Source organism: Schistocerca cancellata, chromosome 8, assembly GCF_023864275.1.
Source record: "Schistocerca cancellata isolate TAMUIC-IGC-003103 chromosome 8, iqSchCanc2.1, whole genome shotgun sequence".
NCBI classification, from domain to species: Eukaryota; Metazoa; Arthropoda; class Insecta; order Orthoptera; family Acrididae; genus Schistocerca; species Schistocerca cancellata.
The window spans coordinates 230,439,692-230,462,895 of record NC_064633.1 but is presented as its reverse complement, the minus strand read 5'-3'; the positions used below and the strand labels follow the sequence as shown (position 1 = coordinate 230,462,895).

At 42.3% G+C, this 23,204-nt stretch overlaps 1 protein-coding gene across 1 annotated transcript in view; it reads right to left on the bottom strand.

Annotated features, from left to right (window-relative positions):
- The window catches only part of LOC126095483 (mediator of DNA damage checkpoint protein 1-like), an 81,378-nt gene extending 68,665 nt beyond the window's left edge, over nt 1-12,713 (bottom strand). Inside the window, exons 1-2 of the mRNA XM_049910273.1 lie at nt 12,632-12,713; nt 11,109-11,488 (exon numbers count right to left, since the gene is read on the bottom strand). Of these exons, the coding sequence (XP_049766230.1) occupies nt 11,109-11,488; nt 12,632-12,713 (462 nt within the window). The remainder of the gene's footprint in view (nt 1-11,108; nt 11,489-12,631) is intronic.
- Between the last annotated feature and the right edge of the window lie 10,491 nt (nt 12,714-23,204).

The window sequence follows — 23,204 nt, the reverse complement described above, 5'->3', positions numbered from 1 at the left end:
TGTCCAAGGAGGGTGTACTAAACATAATTATGTACATGGAAGATCACGTAAGTCTGCAGCAATATGGCCGTCGATTGGGTAAGAAAACCTGTGGACACTGAAGGGAGGACAAGGCGCACTTGTTACAAAAACTGGTATTTGCTTGTTTCAAGGATGCTCTATGTAATTTACAGAATATGCATAACAGTGACGTGCTATGTTATGCACACCAAACTGCGAACGACATAGATTACAGTGATTTCAAGAGAAACAGTGGATAGTTACGTAACTCCCAATCGCACTGCGGAAATTGAAGACATGAGGTAACGAAATTTCAAACAAAGCGTCAACTAGACGATGCATGGAATCGACCAGAAACTTTGTAGATGACATAAACAAACCGATCCTATCGTTCAGTTAGGAATTCGTTTTCAACTCCGACCAATCGTGATTTGAAAAGGAAAGGCATATGGAAGGAAACCTGGAAATTAGAGGTACCAAGAGAGCTGTATCAAGATCAACTAACATAAATGCGTTAACGTATTCGTATGCTATTAGCTGACTGTTAATCTGGATAGTAAAATAGATGGAAAGCTATTTATTGTGTTTCGACAAGTTGGATGTGCTCTGCTCCTTACGATTCTTTCAACCGCAGCAGGGAATGTGTACATCACAGCAAACAAGAGTGGGAAAATGGACATAAGAGAATTACAACTACGGTATGAGGACTGCTTTTGACCAACACCTGGGCAAAATAACTTGCTTTTTCTTGATCCCTGGTCTGTGTATAAACATCTTACTCCTTAAGGGCAAACTATCCCTCCTGAAAAGTGTGCGACATCGCACTTTGTTCCTGGAACCAATGGACAAATTCAGCTTCTAGGTGCCTATAAAACATATTATCGCACTATCTGCAGGTACGCCTTAAAGGATATCCAGTTTCATGTTAAGCTCCACAAACGGGCTGTTGAGCATTCGATTGCATGCCATCACATTGCATCAGTACCTACCACCACGTTATACCAACATGAGTATTGGAACAAGGCCGGACCCATTCCATTGCCGGTACCATTCCAAAGTACCGTTATCCATGATGGCGGTCATGGCGTCAGAGACACATCCCCCCGCCTACATATACGCGCTAGGCATGAAATGTTTTCATAACACCGCCACCATTCCAAAGCACCGTTATTCAACAACAACAAGGTTGCACCCAGTGTATCCACCACGTGGTGCGTGTCTAGTCCCTATTGCCGCCACCAGAGTGATCTGTCATCACGTCAGCTGATGGCGTTTTTGGGCGGTGGAAATGGCTGCAACCAATATGATCCCTTAATTGAGTCACATGTTCGACTTCTACCAACAGGATTCAACTACCCTATGACGTCATTGTAGGATATATATAGGTTAAGTTCCGGGACCTCAGGCTTGGTCACTCAGTCAGCGGGAGACTAAGAAGAACAATCATGAAGCGCCAGTTGACCTCCAGTGCAGTCACTCAGAACAGGATCAAACGGAAAAGTAAGTATCATATTTCACATTATTCTACCTCGTTCATTATCCTTATTATTATTCAATGTTTTCACTTATTCGCTAATATCTAATCCTTCCTCTTCTTTTTTCAACAGAGTCAAGCGCCACCATGCTTAGCTCCGCAGACGCGTCCGAACCTGCATCATCATTAGCTTCGTCAACCATCTCATCCGGACCTACACCAGTGGCAGCCGGCTCACCTGATCCAGTAGCGACCACGTGGTATCCTGTAGCCCACCTAGCTCTCATGTTGGAGCAGGACAAGGAGTTGCTGCTCTCTGTCCCACTCAGCAACTAGTGTGATGAAGACGCTCGATCTGCTCACCACACAACGACTTCAACCACTGGTGGTGTTAAAGATCAACTATATGGAGGTCAGTACTGGATGCCGACATATAACTCATCCCAATCGAACACTCCCGTCATAGTGCAACCACCGAGTTTAGATACTGTAAATAAAAAGAATACGCCTAGTGCGGCTACGCTATTCACCACGACATATAATTTAACCCCCAGTGGCTCCAAACGTGTGAACATTGCTATAGACGTCCATCATGTCTGGGGGATCCAAGCTATAATGGAGATTGAAAATATTTCCAAAAGTGTTAAAGTCCCGATTTCCGAGTTCGTCTGGGCCGGGATGTGCCATGCAGAGCACTACATCAATCAACAAATGACCACCGAATATGATCCAACTCATTCCCCACCAGACATTCGTCTTGCCGATGTCACACTTTCTATTACTACTGTATATGATGACTGCGCCTTATGCGTTAAATCAGGTGTCGACAGCGTCTATCTAAGACATCCATCAGTTATCAAATTATTCAACCTAGACTCCTCTATATGGTTTGCTCTCGAGAGACTAAATCGTTGGGTCCCTAGCATAGAGGCAGCATATAGTGATGTTCGAAACTCTCTACGTGTTAATAATATACATATTGACGATTTTGAGCAGCATCTTCGTTCGCATATGGCCATTAAATCTACAGACTTCCAATTGAAATGCGTGTGTCAAAAACCAGAGTACTCAGAGTCACCTATTGGACTGCGTGAGATACATGCAGAATTTATTGCCAACCAAAGAGAATTATTTGGTATATATTGTACAGGTTCTAAGAAGAAACGTACAATTTATGATCATACCCCAGAAATAGTACATACAATGTATGATTTTTAAATAAATAATTTATATCTAATCTTATCCCCTGTTTCTCTTTTATTTCATACCACCACTCCCATTATAATCAAATTGTTCCAATATTTTTTTTTATTTCTACTCAAATTATGATCATCTTACTCTTCATACTTGTTTTCTTCGTGTAGACAGTATAGCTCAATTGATTAAGTGATCGAACTATACTGGCTACACACAAATATTATTATTATTATCCTCCCAGATATATATTCTATATATGTCAAGTACTTGTTTGTACATGGCTCATTTACTATCATGGCTGGCTGGGTGAAGCACCCTCGCCACAAGGACTTTGTTGTCGGTGATTGGTCATGCGAAGATTCAAGTGAAGAGCAGAAGAAGAAGAACAAGAAAAACGGAATTCTCCTTCCCGATAATATAAGATCAATCACTGTAGGCCCATCCAACTGCGGCAAGACTAATGTCCTCATGACACTGCTAACTCATGTACACAGTGTCCGATTTGAACATGTCTGTCTATTCTCAAAAACACTCTTTCAACCCAAGTATCAGCTATTGCACGAGATATTTCGAGGTGTAGATGGTGTTACATACACAACATTCAGTGAAAGCTGTGATATCCCCCCACCTGAAGAAGCAAAACCAAACACGGTATTCATATTTGACTATGTTGCAGTAGAAAACCAAGACCAAATTCGAAAATATTTCTCTTTCGGTCGCCATATGGGTGCTGACGTATTTTATCTAAGTCAAACATATCCAGAATCCCCAAACAACTTGTTAGGGATAACGCAAACCTCATTATAGCCTTCAAGCAAGACAATCTTAATTTAAGACACATTTACCAAGCACATGTGGGGACGGATATGTCGTTCAATGATTTCTGAAAGATATGTGCAGACTGCTGGAACCATTCACAGTATGGGTTTCTCGTTATTGATAAAACAAGAAAACTGAATGATGGTAGCTACAGACTAAACTTTCAAGAATTTTTGCATATATAACAAGGTAATAGACGTTAGCACATCAGTCTACGCCATACCATGGACAAATTCGCGCGTATGTCCACCTCTCAACCTGAGATGATCGGTGTACACAGACAGAACATTCGCTTGTACTTGGATGCGAAAATTCAGGCTATGGCTCATAAAGTTGCAAGTATGCGCAGGAAACTAGAGGCCTATTACCAAACCCTTCTGAGAATGGTAAATGCGTTAAATGAGCTAGTTAATCAAGTCAGTAAGAAAGTAACCGGCTTAACTGAAAAGGTCGATGGAATTCAGGGAAAAATAGATGTAGACCCGATTGTTGTCGATAAGGGCGATCACGATCATACTAAGAAGCTGAAAAAAATGAATACATATATAAAGCCCAACGTCGCAGAGATGTCTGATTAGTATACGCTGAGATGTCGACGACCAAGCAGAAAGTCATTCAAGCGCGTAAAGCAGTCCGAGAGAAATTACGGCTGCTGAGGTTAGGGCATATTGATCGTCAGCAAACACTAAGAGAGACCTTTAAGCCCGTTACTGAGTCTCTCCGACAGCTCTCACCAAAAACAAAAACGCGCCAAAACGACAGTCTTGCCATTGATGAATTCATTATTAGTCACGCTCCAGGTCAGATAGATGGAACATTCGGCGTTAGCCCGGGAAGACCGTACATGTTGGGCGCGCATCCCATAACTGTAACAGAAGACAAAATACAAATAGGTGATAGACAGTTTGACCGAACACCAGGCTTAATGAACCTTATTTTCCTAATACCAACCAAAAAACCTACAAATTATTCAGTTAATGATAAGGACACGTACCGTCAAATACTACACATGACTGGTGTACACAAGATCACCAAAAGCCTAACCAACAGGAACTATAAAACCATTATAAAACCAATACTTGAAGACCAAAACAGCAACAACGGTGCCAGCAGCGGAGATGGTATTGACATTGGTCTTAAGGCAGTGAACAATCGAATCCGTCAGTATATATATTATGACGACCCCAACGAACTAATAGATCGACTACGTCTGCTCATGGCATCAGCTGCTGCAGGTAATACAGCTCATTTGAATGGAGTTGTTTCCATAATCTCTGAGCTTCGAGAGAGTGGTATCATCGTATAAGTATGGAGACCGTAGTTCGAGAACTACACAAACCAGCACGCAAAACATACCCGCGCAGGCATGTCATGATTAAAGGGTTGGATGACTTGTGGCAAGCTGATCTTGTGGATATGCGACAATATTCACATGACAATAATGGCTTCAAATACATTTTAATTGTTATTAATACATACTCCAAATTTGCATGGGCAGTACCAGTCAATACAAAAACCGGTGCAAATGTCGCTGATGCTTTTGAACGCTTGCTACAGACAAGAACCAATCGATGCCCGGACAATCTCCAAACCGATCATGGTGGTGAGTTCTACAATAGGTACTTCAAGACAGTGATGCAGCGGTATGGAATACATCACTACTCGACATTCACTCACCTGAAGGCGAGTATCGTAGAGCGCTTGAACAGAACAATAAAAGGCCTAATGTGGATGCGGTTTAACTTTCGCGGCTCATACAAATGGACAGATATACTCCCAGAAATAATTGCTCAATATAATAGAACCAAACATGGCACAATAAAAAGGCGGCCAATTGATGTTCGTGATAACACACTCATGGATACGATATACTTTCACATCAAGATACTGGATCCACGCAAACAGAAATTTAATGTAGGTGATTTGGTGCGTATCTCAAAACACAAGACCGCATTTGAGATATCATACCTACCGAACTGGTCAACTGAGATATTTACATTTTCAAATGTGCAGCGAACGAATCCTAGAACTTATTTATTGAAAGACAGTAAAGGAGAAGAACTTGCAGGCTCCTTCTACACTGAGGAGATGCAGAAGAGCTCACAACCAGATCTTTTTCTCATGGAGAGAGTCATAAGACGACTTGGAAATAAGGCTCTAGTCAAATGGCTTGGTTTTCCTGCTACACAAAACAGTTGGATTGATGCCAGGGATTTGCTATATAATGAGCATTCATCGCCCACAACCACCACAGTAGCCTGACATGCGCGATCGAAGGCACATTAGAGGAGGCGGTGGTGTTCTGGACAAACTACCTGTGGAATTACACATCCCGCGATATAACTACTGCGGACCTGGGACAAAGCTTCAGAAACGCCTGGCGCGAGGCGATAAGGGATTGAATCTGCTTGACGAAGCGTGCATGGAACACGACATTGCATACGAAGCAAATGAAGATCTATCAAGTCGTCACATTGCAGATAGGATTTTAGCTGATAAGGCTAAGGCGATACGGAAAAGAAAAGATATTGGTATAGGTCAACGCATCGCGGCATTCGCAGTTGATAAAACCATGCGCGGAAAAATCAAGTTAGGATTAGGAGTGATGAATTTCAAGCGAGTTATGAACGCTGCACGTCGCGCACTAAACATGAAGAACAAGAATGGTTGTTTGAAGAACTGTATCCTGACAGCGATGTATGCAGCTAAAAAGGCAATGAAGGACAAAGAATCACCAACACCCAAGACATCCGGCGGTTTTATTCCTCTTCTCATCCCGGCCCTCTCCGCGCTCTCAGCGGTAGGTTCGCTCGCCGGTGGGGCTGCAGCTATCGCTCGAACGGTCAAGAATGCGCAAAACTCGAAAACCCAGTTAGAAAAGGCGAGAAGACATAACCGCATGATGGAAGTAGCAGCCATTGGAAAAGACCTATACTTGAAGCCCTACAGGAAGGGTCTTGGTCTATTCACAAATAAAAAAAAAGCCCATTAGCGGTCCTAACAGATCGACCACTCACAAATACAGACCTTCTTAAGTTTGTTAGGCATAAATTCAAGATACCAAGATTCCGTGGTGCGTTTATGAGGGATACATTACCTAAGACTATGTGGAAAACTGGTGAATGCGGTATTGTGAATTTAGATGTTGCCGGAGGTCCTGGCACCCACTGGGTGGCGTACGTTATGAAAGACGCTGGGGCAGTCTACTACTTCGACTCCTTTGGTGACCTGCAGCCACCCGAAGAATTACAGCGATACTTCACTCACAGAAGACATGTACTATACAATTATCAACGGTATCAGGACTTTAATACATACTTCTGCGGACATCTTTGCATCATCTTTCTCTTGACGTTCACAAAGAAGAAGAATAAGAACAAGAACTAACGTATATAAGCAGGATGTTTAAACATTCATTCATCAGTTGACGTTCTGATGCAATGTCGTACACTTTGACGTTGAAAGGACGGTCATCCATATTGCGTGCAAATTACTTCCCATCAATTGTTTTGAGTGCATGTCAATGGAGTGTTGCATTGATTGGACTGGAGACGTACAACAGCATCCCGAATATCACCAACACTAACAATAAACTGCATCTCGATATTAATGGTGAAAAAGATATTCTTGAAATAGAATCTGGTGCATACGATATTGACGATTGAAACGAACTCTTAAAACTGTCTGGAAAAGGTATTGAACTACGTGCAAACATCAGTACACTTAAATCTGAAATAACAACTCTAAATGCAACGATTGACTTTAACCAGAAACATTCAATAGGACCCCTGCTTGGATTCACAAAAGGGCAGATTTTGAAGAAAGATCCAACTAAATTTTACAAGTCGAATCAGTCTGTGGATATACTTCCAGTCAGCACAATACGTGTCGAGTGTAACATTGCTACGAATTCCTATCTCAACGTTACTCTCATTCACACTATTTACGGATTCTTCCCCTCAGTTGCAACGGGGTATAAGATTGTTGAGAAACCTGCCAATGCAGTATACCTTCCAGTGACTGCTCAGACATTGGGGTATTTGGAGCTGCGTATTGTGGATCAGAATAATAAACTTGTCGACTTTCGCGGTGAGGAAATCATTATACGATTACATCTAAAACAAGATGGGCGTGCGGTATAAAACAAGTGCACGCAATACACAGCGCGCCACTTCGCTACTGAACGGCAAACTGATAACACCTGCGAACTACGAATTTCTTAAATCAATTGGTCTCAAACCCCGCAATAACGTCATCACTCAATATAACCAATCCAGTAGAGTATGATGACAGAATTATACGTCAAGAATACTTCTCTCATAAATCTTACGCTTCAACCACGTTTAACAAGAATGATGAAATCAGGATTGTCATACAGCACCAGGACGCACTCACTCTTCCGTGCAAGAGTTTCATATATCTCGAGGGGTCATTCAAGATAACTGATGGCACCGATACAGTGGGGTCCAAGCTGACACGCAACGCATTGGCATTCCTCTTCCAAGAGATTCGCTATGAACTGAATAGTTCTGAGATTGATCGTACACGCAATGTTGGCCTATCATCGACCCTTAAAACATACGTCTCGGCGTCACCAGCAGATCTGCACAGTTTAGAAAATGCTGGATGGTTCATAGACGAGGTGGAGGATAGAACACCCCAGGAGTACAAGCGATTTACTGCATGCATACCTCTAAAAATACTTACGGGATATTTTGGGGATATGAGACAGATTATTATGAACGCTAAACAGGAACTCATTCTCGTGCGGAGTGCGACAGACAATAACTCGTACATTCAAGGAGCTCAAGAAGAGAATAGGATCACAATCAACAAATTAATATGGAAAATGTCTCACGTCAGTGTATCTGACGAGGAACGTTTGAAGCTTTTAAAAGTGCTGAATTCAGGTACATTTCTGTCACTGACATTCCACTCATGGGACATCTTCGAGTATCCAGTGTTACCGACCGCGAGCAGACAAACATGGGCTATTAAGACCTCCAGTCATATACAGACACCCAGATTCATTATACTTGCGTTTCAGACTGATAGAAGAGCAAATACAGCAAACGATTCCACCGTGTTCGATAACTGCAAGTTAACTAACGCCAAAGTCTAACCTCAATTCAGAATTCTACCCATATGAAAATCTACATCTGCAATGGAATGAAAATGTATACAGCCTCGCGTATGACATGTATGCAATGTTTCGTCCTTCTTACTATGAAATTGCTTAAGGAGAGGGAGGGGGGTGTCTACTGAGTCCTCGTAAGTTCAAAGAGCTTTCACCGATCATCGTAATAGACTGCTCTAAACAGAATGAGATAATTAAGTCTGGACCTATAGACGTTCGAATTGAATTTGAATCATCGACAAATTTCCCAGAACACACCGCTGCATATGCCTTAGTCCTACACGACAGAATAATCAATTACTGTCCGCTCACAGGTGTTGTGCAAGGAGCTGTATAAATGAATATGTGCTGTCCTGTGCATTGATCATTTGACGATGGCATCTCAGCCGATGAAGATCATTGCAGATGTTCAAGGATTTCGTGATGGAGAGAGAAGACAGTTCGTATTTAAAGAAGTTTCTTTTGTAGCCTACACACAAGACGCAGAATCAAGGGATGCGTTGTACTCGACACCCATCCGCGGGTTATTTGCCTTGGCGTGCCTGTGAACACATTGACAAAGTCCGCCGTGGATCCCTCGCTCAAAAAATAGAAGCATCTAAGCATCAGTCAAAAGTTCAATGTTGCAGTCCGTTTTTCTTAGCTTAGCGTCCCAAGACAACCCAGGTGCCGTGTAATAAAAGGCATGGTCTAGAGAGTACGTGGTCATACATACAGTCCGGAACTTTTCGAAAACATCTGCAAGCAAACGAACGTCCGTGTCCATGTATAACCTTGCATATTCTCCCAAATTGGGGATGTTGAATTCCCACCAGACATTAACGGCATGCTCATAATCTGTGATAGTTATGGTATCGCCTGTGAGAGTACTGGTAAAAGAAGTTATGTCGGGAAGACTGGTTTCATTGAGTTTTGCCATACTATCAAGATACTCGTACGGGAAAACTCCTTTCCTAGTCGCAAGTTGAAACTTTTCCTCATTGGGAAATGCAGATCGAGTGATATGCACATCATTCCGAGGTAAAGTCTCAACCAGTTTCTGGAGCGAAGTCTGCATAAATCGTAGAGAGTGGAGGAAGCGGAGCGTAATTTTCGGCGTCATTCTTGGAACGCCGCCGCATAAGGTACGTGTTTTTGTGTGAAGGTTGTGTGTGAGGCTAAGAGGTTCCCTTCACAACGAGTAATAGGAGCCAGCAAGCATTCAAAATCGGCGTACACAACAAAAGGACAACGCTGCTGGTGGTGAGCATTTTTAAATTTAATGAAGTTATTTTCCTCAGTGGGCATAACAACACGTACCGGGTCCTTGGAAGCACAATCTAATAGATGTGTCGCTAATAACTCTTGAGATGAAAAATAATTCAAACACCTTATACAAATATGTTGTTTATTATCATTTTTACTTAACTGGGAGGAAATGAGTCGGGACATGTCTTCGATCGAGACGTAGTGATAATTATCACGTTCGAAGAAGAGCAGCATGTTGACATGCAACTCTCGCTCACCTGCAAATTTTGAGAAATGGAGGGGGCCTACTACTGTACGCTTGTTCTGCTCATCTGACTCGCTTTTCATCTCCAGGCCATAAACGTGGACCGATATTGCGGTATTCTGAGCCTCAAACTTACGTATGTCCTGGATTCTTAAAGGGAACTCTATTCCGTCAAAGTTATACTGTCTCTTAATATCTTTGACTTTGTAACTGCCGGGACGCTCGAGATGATGTTTGTAATTGTAATTTCTCTCGCAATCCAGGACTGACCATGCAAAACACGCATTATCATAGTTATTTTGAACATTAATGCACGCATGCATTTTCTTAATATCTATAGGGAGTTTAATATAACTCTACCCTCCATTCATTGGATCATAGACATGTATACGGATGTCGAGGTGTGGTACACTGCTGAGCGCTTTAGCGGACCCACGTACTTCCATCTCGGAAAATCGGGCCATAATAGCGCTCAAGGTGGATTCTCGGTACCACTCAGCAATCGATGTGCTCCGAGAAATAGCGCCATTGTCACCCCATATATAGTGCAGAGTAGTCGTCTCCGCGTCACCTTGATGTTTAGGGGGGGGGGGGTGACTCAATTCACAGCATAATACCGCAATGCATTTAATGGCGTTAAATTCCGGATCTTCTAAGAGTTTGAGGAGCTCGGTCTCCAAGACGGGGAGGCACGCCTCCAAAAACCTTACAGGATCGCGATACCTCCCGCCTGGATTCTCAATTCTGGAGAAAGAGATTCGCCCCTCAAACGCTCTAGCAACTGCTGAGTATTCTAAGGGAGTCATTACGCCGTTATTCTGATCCAATTCATTATCGATAGGACGGGGGAGAGAACTACCGCTAGCCATAGGAAGATTACTATTATTACTATTGCTATAACTAGGAGTCCACCCGGTAGATGAAGGGGCCGGTGATGGGGCATCGTGATCATCATTTGCGGGGAGAGGTATACGTCTCCGAACGCATACCTTGCGTGGGCGGCGGCGGTGAGCTGCTGCTTCCGGAGGAGGAGGAGGAGGAGGAGGAGGGGGTGACAGCCGGCTTGAAGGGCCAGGCTGTGGCGACGGCGGACGGGCTGCGCTGATGCTGCTGCTGCTGCTGCCTCTATCTGCCGGTGGCGCGGGAGCCCGGTGTTGTTGTTGTTCGCGGCCAAGCGGTTGAGTTGCGCCAGGACGCCAGAGCGGTTGCGGCAGCGCTGGGGGAGGAGCCTGCGCGTTTTCTGCAGCCGCCTCCCGCGAAGCCCTTATAGGGGCTACGCAAGGCGCTGCGTGTCTTAGCGGTTCGGTGCGTCCGAGTCCTGCCCCCGCAACCACCGCTCTAGGAACACGGCCTACGCCGTGTGATATACCTGTAAGATAAATAAGAAAAAAAAATAATTTAATGATTTATATTTAAAAGAGCGATAAATAATAGCAATAAGAGTAAATAATGGTAGTTATTTGAAGGAATGTTAATGTTCAAAATTATTCACCTTCTCCGCTATGACTCCATGGTTTGAGCAACTCATTGCCAAAATCAAGTAGATCCTCAAACCAGTCAGGCAGGTTGATCTCGTCTTCCTCCTCCTCCTCGTTTGAACGCCACCGCCGCCTCCTTGAACGCTTTGGGTGGTAGAACTGAATGCTGAATTAGGCGCATCTACAAAGAAAAGACAAGATTATGAAGACTAAATGTATACAATCAGAAAACGGGTATATATTAGATGAAATTATTTAAGAAGTATGTTTGTATTAGAAATGTACTTACATTCGAGTTGCGCCTGAGCCCTCTCCATCTCGAGCTGCTTGTCTAGATCAGACAAGATTTGATGGAAGAAACCTAGAAAGATGGAGAAGACTGAACATAATATCGCGTATGGAAAGGGATGTGTGCATTCACTTAAGTGATAGAGAAATAAGCAGACCAGAAAATTTAGAAAAAAAAGGAAAGGAATGAAATATTTACAAAGAGCACTGCACAACAAATATAACAGGCACACAACACGTGGAAGCTCTATCTTTATAGCGGACACTATAAATTAATTATAACACATACAACACGTGGAAAGTCATTCTTTACGGAGAGTTGTCCAAAACGGATATAAGACTGAACACACAGAACACACAACATTGAGAGAAATAACACTGAGACACACACACACACACACAAAGGTAGAATCCGTTAAAAGGCCTAGCAAACTTTACAGAGAGAGATCGAAAACGGATATAACACGTAACACACAACACGTGCACGAACAATATTTATAGAGAGCAGTACAAAACAAATGTAACACCTAAAATAAAAGATTCAGACGCCCAAGTTAGAGTTAAAAAAGGCGTGGATAAGCAGTTTTTATAGAGAGAGAGAGGTCCAAAAGGGGTAAAAGACGTAAGCCGGAACACACACAGAAAAAGTGGAGGAGCGATCTTTATAGAGAGCATTATAAAAGATATGTAGCACTCATACACAGAGTTAAAGGGTGCAGATACCAGAATACTGAAAATGTGCTTACCAGGGAATGGAACTTCATCCACATGAGCACGTTTGCTGCTGCTGCTGCTGCTGCTGCCACTGGCGGATCGTGAACGCTTCATTTTTGCACGTTAAATTACGATGACAAGTACTGGATGAACGAAGTATACGAGCAGTGTGAGAGTGAGGTGGGCCGTGCACTGATTTATATAGGTCCTGCCTAGCGCGTGTATGTTGGCGCGGGGTTGTGACATAGAGAGATGACCCTATCTCTCTCTCTCTCACACCGCGCCACAGCAATAGGGACTAGACATGCACCACGTGGTGGATACACTGTGTGCGACCTTGTTGTTGTCGAATAACGGTGCTTTGGAATGGTGGCGGTGTTATGAAAACATTTCATGCCTAGCGCGTATATGTATGCGGGGGGGGGGGGGGGGGGGGTGTCTCTGACACCATGGCCGCCATCATGGATAACGGTACTTTGGATTGGTACCGGCAATGGAATGGGACCAGCCTTGTTCCAATACTAACATGATCCCATATGCATTCTTTAAGAGTGGTTATCCAGCTGAACGTTCTGATTGGTTTGTAACTCCCAAGGAGTTTGCCTTCGATCTTTATGGTGCGAACCTTTGTAATCACTGTGGTACGACGGTTCTCATTCGCTGTTCATAGTGCAAGTTAATGGTTTGTCCCGAACGTTTCTTCAGTGTCGACGATGTCAGTTTTTGAAGTGTAATACATACATTCCATAAAAATGTGATCTCCGCAGCTCCTGGACACTCATTTCCTGTCACCCTCCTGATGCACATGGTGAGTAATTAGCAGCTAATATTTTTCCTCTCATAACTGTAAACACAACACATTCAAATGGCCCTTACTAAAGATTGAACTTGCGACCTCGTACTTGCACAGAATATACTACCAAGGAGAGTTGCATCAAATCAGTATTCGGATTGAAAATCACAACAACAATACCAACTTGTGCTATATTTAAGCTTTCGATGGAAGCTAGAAGATTCACTGCCGAAGTCAGATATGCAGCAAATCAGCCCGACCACATCCTTATGTTCGTGAATTCGAAGAGTGTCCTGGAAAAATGGGAATGGGAATTGAAAGTAACCGCCATGGGCTTGATATTTTTCGGTTAATCTGCCAGTGTGAATGGCAACATCAACTATCCAGTTATTGTGGATCAAGGTGCACGCTGGTATTGCACATAAATAGTTGATGACCCACCTGGCGGTGTATACTGTGATTGATCTTCAACCTTACTACACTCGTCTACCGCACACGGATTTTATTGCTGGCTTTAGGATGCAAATGCCTCAGGAATGGACGAAAATCCGGAAAATCTCTCAGAAGTGGAAAGGAAGACATCACTCTACAATACAGCCAATCATTCCGTGAAATATGTAGATTTCACAATTAAAACTTTCTGGATGACACCGTATATCTTTAACATACGTCGGGGTGCACCATGGCTGTTTAGCTTCGTACATATGTAGGTTGAAAATTCAGGCATCTCCGTTCAGCGAAGAACATTCAGTTGAGATTGCAGACTTGAACCATGCGATATGATAGACAATGGTATGACCTCAACAGGGACGTGGTAAGACCTGAAATTTCGCAACCTACGTGTGTAACGAAACTGTTTCAGCAGTTTTCCAAGGCGGACAATTCCAAGAGCGGATACGAAGAATGCATACCTGAGGACAGTGAGGGGAAATTTGGAGTTAATGTGTTATGGCAGCAGATGACCGACGAGAGCTCCATTGCCAACAGCACTACGTTGCCTGCAGCTGCTCTCTTGGGCTCGTGATCATATGGGTGGGACCCTAGACGACTGGAAAACCGTGGCGAGGTCAGATGAGACGCGATTTTGGTTAGAGTTGTTTCGAGTGTGGCGCAAACCCCACGAAGCCGAGGACCCAAGGACTCTGCATGCTGGTGGCGACTCCGTAATGGTGTGAACTGTATTGACATTACATTTTCCCATTACTGACTGTAAATGGTTATGTTCAGCTACTTGGAGACAATTTGCAGATATTCACGAAATTTATGTTCCCTAACAACGGTGGAATTTTTATCGATGACAGTGTGCATGTCACAAGGCCACAATTTGCCGCCATTGGTTTGAAGAACATTCTGATCATTTCGAGAGAATGATTTGGTTACCCACATCACCTAACGTGAATCTCGTTGACCATTTATGAGACGTAATCGAGAGCTCAGTTTGTGCAGAAAATCCTCCACTGGGAATACTTTCGAAATTACGAAGTGCTATAGAAGCAACACGGCTCAATATTTCTACAGGGGACTTCCAACTAATTGTAGCGCCCATGTCACGTCGAGTTCCTGCGCTAAGCTGGGCAAAACGAAGTCCTACAAAGCTAGGAGATATGCCATAACTTTTCTCATCTCAGAGTATACGCACAGGATAACCTCGAACACAGGGAGCCATGGTATTGGATAGGATGGGAAGAGAAAATGCCGATTTTTTTTTTAAATCAGTCTTCAGACTGGTTTGATGTACCGCGCCACGAATGTCTTTCCTGTGCCCACCTCTTCATCTCGGAGAAACACTTGCGGTCGACGTCTTCAGTTATTGTCTGGCTGTATTCCAATGTCTTCCTTTACAGTTCTTACCCTCAACAATTCCCATAGTACGATGGAAGGTACTCCCCAATGTCTTAAAGGATGATCTATCATTTTGTTCCTTCTTCTTTCCAATGTTTTCCATATATTCCTCTCCGATACTGCGCAGAACCTCCTCATTCCTTATCTTATTAGTCCATATAATTTTCAACATTCGTCGGTAGCACCATATCTTAAATGCTTCGATTCTCTTTTCTGGTTTTCCCACAGACCATGTTACACTACCATACAATTCTGTGCTCCAATCGAACATCCACAGAAATTTCTTCCTCAAATTAGGGCCTATGTTCGATCTAGTAGAATTCTCTTGGCCAGCAGTGCTCTTTCTGCCAGTGATAATCTCTTTTGATGTTCTCCTTGCCCCTTCCGTCATGGGTTAATTTGCCGCCTAGGTAGCAGAATTCCTTAACTTCATCTTCTTTGTGACCATCAATCCTGATGTTAAGTTTCTCGCTGTTCTCCTTTCTGCTACTTTTAATTACTTTCGTATTTTTCAGCCCATATTCTGTATTAAACAGACGGTTCATTCTGTTAATCAGATCCTGTAATTCTTCTTCACTCTCTCTGAGGATAGCAATGTCATCAGCTAATCTTATCACTGATATCCTTCCACCTCGAATTTTAATTCCACTCTTGAATCTTTCTTCTTTTCCCGTCACTGCTTCTTCGATGCACAGATTTAAGAGTAGGGACGAAAGACTACATCCCTGTCTTACACCTTTTTAATCCGAGAAATTCGTTCTTCGACTCTTAGTATTCCCTCCTGACACTTTTACATGTTGTATATTACCCGTCTCTCCCTATCGCTTACCCCTACTTTCCTCAGAATTTTGAACATCTTGCACCATTTCACACTGTCGGACGCTTTTTCCAGGTCGACGAATCTTATGAACGTGTCTTGATTTTGTCTTGTCCTGATTTTTCTTTAGTCTTGCTTCCATTATCAACCGCATTGGTAGAACTGTCTTTCTAGTGCCTTTATCTTTCCTAAAGTCAAACTGATTCTCATCAAACACGTCTCCAATTTTCTTTTCCATTCTTATTATTTTAGTCCTGTCATCAGCCTGGATGCATGAGATGTTAAGCTGATTGTGCGATAATTCTCGCACTTGTCAACTTTTACAGTCTTTGGCACTGTGTGGATGATATTTTTACGAAAGTCAGTTCATGTATCGCTAGATTCATACATTCTGCACACCAACGTAAACAATATTTTTGTTGCCACTACCCCTAAATATTTTAGATATTCTGATGGAATGTTATCAGTCCCTCTTGCCCTATTGGATCGTAAGTCTTCCAATGCTCTTTTAAACCCTAATTCTGGATTCCCTTTCCCTTTTATATCCACTCCTGTTTCACCTTCTGTCACATCAGATAATTCTTCCCCCTCACAGAGGCCTTCAGTGTGCTCTTTTCACCTATACGCTGTCTCCTCTGGAATTCCCATTGCACTCTTAATAATACCGCCCTTACTATGAATTTAACAAAAGATTGTTTTGACTTTCCTATTTGCTGAGTCTGTCCTACCGACAATCATTTCTTTTTAGATTTCTTTACATTTTTCACTCATCCATTTCGCCTTATCTTTTCTGCAATTCCTATTTATTTCATTCCTAAGCGTCTTTTATTGTTGTATTCCCGATTTTCCTTGAACATTTTTGTACTTACTTCTTCCATCGATCAAAGAATGTATGTCTGCTGCTGCCAGTGGTTTCTTCGCAGGTGCCTTCTTTGTGCCTATGTTTTCATTTTTAGCTTCTGTGATTGCTCTTTTAGAGACGTCCAATCCTCTTCAAATGAACTGCCTACTGAGCTATTCCTTATCGCAGTATCTATAGCCTTAGAGAACTTCAACTGTATCTCTTCATTCCTTAGTACTTCCGTATCCCACTGCTTTGCAGATTGATGACAGAGAGTACAGTCACTGTTACCGTACAGCTAACGCTGGAGGAAAGCACACCTGACATAAAACCGAGGAGTACCGAATGCAGCTTGTGATCGAAGAGTAATGTGTGCAGTGCTATTGACAGCAGCGGGCTCTGTGAGTAAATGGGATTTTTCCTTTTTTTCCCAAAAAATACACAAATAAATATCGTCGAAATTTACGCTTCTCTGCGGACATTTTCAGTGCAACACAGATATAAGGCGCTAAAGTAGAGGTAAGAAAAGTCTAACGAAATTAGTTACTCCATAACGAGCCACTGGAGGTCGCGGGTCCCTGGTAGTAAATTATTCTGAAAATGTTCCTGAACAGTCTCCGAAATTATGCTGATGGAGTACCTCTACATCTACATCTTCATTTATACTCCGCAAGCCACCCAACGGTGTGTGGCGGAGGGCACTCTACGTGCCACTGTCTCTCTGTATACTCAATACAATTTCCTATGTGAAGAAGACGAATGACCGCGAAACTATATACATACTTTAAAATACAAGCTGCGTGAAGTGACTCACATTAGTATATAATCAGGTGAGACGGTCGTCAGCCGTCAGAAGTATAGAAGTCCAAACAGGTAACTGTCAATTCGGAATATGCTAGAAGGACATATTCGCAGACTCCATCAATCCAGCAAACTCACAGTATCCACTTCTCTACACACAGTACGACTCAAAAGTCCGTTAACAACAGAAAATACAATACTTCACCCTATAATGTAAACAGACGTAAAAATTGAGAGGTATATTTGAAATGACGTGGGTTTTATTGAAATCAAGAAGTACACAAAATGACCGAAGGATGTCGCTTCATACGATACAAAAACAATAATTAGCATAAGAACTGACTTTTATCGAAGATGATGTTCTTTATAACAAATGCACAACATGTCGGGCGTCATTCGTTAAGAATACTCATAGACAAGTTACAATGATGTAAACATTGCTGTACAGCGTATCAGTAGGAATGATCGGAAACTCCTATCGGATACCGTCTTTTTGTGTCCCTAATGAGGTAGGACGCTCGTGGTGGACTTGGGACTTCTACTAACCCCACAACCAAAGATCACGCGGATGAATTCTGGGGACCCGCGAGACCATGCGTATCGGGCATGGAGGCTCAGCACGTGATCCTCACGAAACAATGTGCGCTTGAGACCTTTCACACGAGTAGCCAAGTGCGCTCACACCCGGGGGCAAGGTGGTGCGGTGTGGTAGCGACGCTCCCTCCCATTAGCTCTTAGGAAAAAGTGTTTTCCTTTCAAGAAACTGTTGTAAAACCTCGGTATTGCATGGTTGTCAACAGGGTCGGAAATGAAATTTTTTATCTACTTACAAGTCACCATAGCCCGCATCTCGTGGTCGTGCGGTAGCGTTCTCGCTTCCCACGCCCGGGTTCCCGGGTTCGATTCCCGGCGGGGTCAGGGATTTTCTCTGCCTCGTGATGGCTGGGTATTGTGTGCTGTCCTTAGGTTAGTTAGGTTTAAGTAGTTCTAAGTTCTAGGGGACTGATGACCATAGATGTTAAGTCCCATAGTGCTCAGAGCCATTTGAACCATTTGAACAAGTCACCATCACTCTCCCAACAAATTATGGTTCAATTGGCTCTGAGCACTATGGGACATCTGAGAACATCAGTCAGCCACCCGAAGTGGCCGAGCGGTTCTAGGCGCTTCAGTCTGGAATCACGCGACCGCTACGGTCGCAGGTTCGAATCCTGCCTCGGGCACGGATGTGTGTAATGTCCTTAGGTTAGTTAGGTTTAAGTAGTTCTAAGTCTAGGGGACTGATGACCTAAGATGTTAAGTCCCATAGTGCTCAGAGCCATTTGAACCATTTTCGTCATCAGTCCCCTCGAACTTAGAACTACTTAAACGTAACTAACCTAAGGACATCACACACATCCATGCCCGAGGCAGGATTCGAACCTGCGACCGTAGCGGTCGCGTGGCTTCAGACTGAAGCGCCTAGAACCGCTCGGCCACACCGGCCAGCCAACAAACTATCGTAAGGGTGGCTTTGCGTGTAGCATTATGCCGTGGAGCGCCAGCACGCATAAAAGTCGTACCTTGCAGCATATGTTTGATACGCAATTCTCCTGCGACGTCTCTGATGTGTCGCTATCCAGCGCCATATGTTGACCAGTTTTTGGACTGGTTTTTGGTTTCAGCAAAACCCCATGTCATTTTAGAAATGTATGTCAATTTTTACTTCTCTACCTACGTTATTCCACGAATGAGCGCATTTTCAAATGTTAACGGATTTTAGGGTCATCCCGTATATGCCGCATCGCACTTAATGGTGCACCATTTACAGTCAACCTTTATGTAAACAACAGATTTTTACCACGGACTATATAACGTCAAAACAACACCTTCTAACAGTGGTTGCAAGTTCACCTTTGATCACAGCATACTCTGGAGAAAGAAAATAAAAGAAAAGCCTTTAACATACGTCGCAATAATTTCCTAAATCCAGCGAATAAGAGGTCCACCCTCGTAGTGGAGCGTCCATCACGCATGCTTATCGTGCAGAGGACCTGGGTTAAATGTTCTGTTCTGTCAGAGAAGTTTGTTTGGGGTCAGGATTGAAATGGGTTGCACTCAACCTCTTGAGGCCAACTGAGGAACTGCTTGAATCTGAAGTAGGGGCTCCAAGGTCTGTGAAGCTGACACTGACTCGGAAAGTGCTGTGCTGAACCCCATTTCCCTCCCTGCCATGCCAAATATGCTGTGGAGTGGAGAGGGGTTGCACGTTGTAGTATACTGATGTCGCTTTCTAAACATTACGATAACACTTAAAGGAAAAGTTGGTTGATCTCTCATTCATCCTCTGCTGTTCGTTTACGCAATTTGTATTGAAAACTCCATCCTTAATTATGCGATAATTACTGACATAACCTCGTCTTCCTGTTGCGTAACAAGTAGCACCCCATGCCAATATTGTGCAGTAAATTATGCGGATTCTGATTCGTGTGCTACGTAAATAACTTTTATTTTAATGCCCAAACATATTTCTTCAGCATCTTTGTACCCTCATCATTGATGGTATTTGGGTATTTTCTCGCATAATAGGAAGCCCTAAATTTCGATAATTAACTCTGAAAACACAGCTGTAGTAATTAAACATATTTTAACCTGAAATCGAAGTTACTTATTACATCACAAGTGTCTCACATCTTTATTTTCTATTTTGTATACTTGTATACTGGATACTCTGGATGCATTTCTTTGGTAGTGCTGGATTTTGCATATATTTTATAGTACACCAGAGGATACGAATAATTTCTCTAAAACATAATACACTTACTTCTTCTTCTCAGTGCCCCTTTTACGCAGCAACGTGTAGCAATCTATATTTTGTATCTTATGGAATAAAAACAAACACTGAAGATGGAGACTTATTCCTGAAACTAGTTTGGGAAGATTAGACACAGTGTTTTCGTCTAAGTGTGCCCCATGAACCCCATGACTTCGAAACAGTAACATTATAAAAAGACTATAAAGATTATTAGTGAATGCTGGAACAATTTTTTTTGGTTGCTGTACAGGATCCGACTTTAATCATTTTCAGTAGCCTATCATAATAAAAGCAAAATGTAATACTTGTCCTCTAGAAGGAGCATTGAGGAGATGGTCACTCTTACTGCGTTCTGAGGTAGCCATTGGCTAAAATGCATTATGGAATAAAATGTCCAAAGAGTCAAAGCTGATACATCCGATCAACAAAATAGTGGTACCATTGACTGATAACGCTAACAGTTGCATGTAATGTGCTCCTGGATGTGCTACCCTAACTCCACGATAAATATCAAATATGTTACTGCAGCTGATGCATAATGTCTACTATAGCTTAATTCACTGCAGCGTAATACTGGCAGTCTCTTGCAGCCTATGTGTTACCCAGAATCTTCCTTCATATAATGCAAATGATTTTATATCTTATTATTTTCTTCAGTATTCTCATTTATATTTCTCATACTATCGTCCATACTTCGGTGATACACCTTGATGTTTTGCACATCTTGTAAATCAAATTGCATCCCCATTGATGCACATTTTGCTACTAATGCATTCATATGTTCAAATGGTTCAAATGGTTCAAATGGCTCTGAGCACTATGGGACTTAACATCTTAGGTCATCAGTCCCCTAGAACTTAGAACTACTTAAACCTAACTAACCTAAGGACATTACACACATCCATGCCCGAGGCAGGATTCGAACCTGCGACCGTAGCAGTCCCGCGGTTCCGGACTGCAGCGCCTAGAACCGCACGGCCACCGCGGCCGTCTCATTCATATGTTCAATCGGCATAATTTAAAGCAGACCTTTATAAACCTTATCGAATTTCCACATTTCATCGCTCAGTTTCGACGACTTATTATGCGTTTTGATTAAAATCCTGTCCCCCACATGATACATGATTAGCTTTACCGGATCGTCTTACCCTTTCTACCTCTCTTCAGCTTTTTCTATCATCTCCGATGACGATTTAATCAGATCTTTTCTTGACATTTGTCGTCCTTGTGTAAATTGCAGGTATTGTTGAAATATACAGTGTGTAAACAATTCAAAAAATAAGCTTCACACGAAAAAAATGTGTAGAATCCAAAGTTGATTATTTTGGAGGAGGACACCTGCTGGTGCTAAAATTAGCCCTGCACCCCAGCCCCCTGGGGGTGCGGTGGGAGGAAACTTTAAAATTTCAAGTGGGACCCCCATTTTTATTGCAGAATCAGATTCTCCATAAAAAACTACGTATATTTTGTCTTAAACATTTCTTTTCATTCTTGATAGTTGGTGCTGTAATTCAACAAAAGCCATGTTCTCATTTTTGGGTGGAAAATGGTTACAGATAAATAAAAAATTACTTATTTACTTCGTAATTTTTGATTCGCTAAAACTAAAACTCTCCCTGTCTCCCCATAGGGTGGGGTTTGAGAGAGAGGAATTAGAGTTTTACAAATGTCCGAGTAAGTGGAAAAAATTAATATTTGGGTAAACATTTGTAAATCTCTAATTCCTCTGGCTCAAGCCCCACCCTATGGGGAGAGGGGGAGAGTTTTAGTTTTACCGAATCAATATTAACGAAGTAAATGAGTATTTTTTGTTTATACATAACCATTTTCCACGCAAAAATGAGAACATGGATTTTTTTAATTACAGTTCCAACTACCAAAAATCAAAACAAATGTTTAAGACAAAATGTATTCAGGTTTTTTATGTACAATCTGATTCTGCAATAAATATGGGGGTTCGAATTTGAAATTTTGAAGTTGCCTCCCACCCCACCCCCAGGAGGTTGGGATGGCAGGCTACTTTTAGAACCATTAGATGTCCTCTCGAAAATGATTAACTTTGAATTATACACATTTTTTCGTGTGAAGCTTATTTTTAACTTATTCTGGTTTGTCAACTTAAAATTTACACCCTGTATTCTGCCATTCCTTGTTGAAAAGAACCTCAAACGGTGGCAAACCTGCACTATCATGTGTTAACTGCTCATGACTTGTTTGAATAATTACCAACTCTTCGACATAAATTGATGTTCATTGTCACTTAAGATACACTGTGGTTTGATAATGTTTCAAAATAATTTTCTTGAAATGTCCTAACCATTATATTTGCATTGGCCTCTCTTAATTGATAAAGCCTTGCAAATTTCAAAATTAATTTTTGCACCTCCATATCTGTGTTAATTTTTTATTGTTCATAGGAGCAGTTAACGCAGATTGACAGCAGTTAGTTATCCAAGCTGTCTGGTAGTTACATGGTGCATTAATCCTTCAAGTTGTGCAGTTGAAACTTTGTTTTCTTGCATTTGTCACATGTTTGCAAGAGTTTCCTGATGGTTTCTACACATTATCGAAAAACAGTGTTCTGACATTTTCTTCAGGATTTCTTAGGCCCAAAATGCACATGACTTAGGTATATATATATCATATATGGCATGGCTGTTACACATACATTCCATTATTTGAATTTGGATTTGTTCATCTGTATACAATTTATTGAG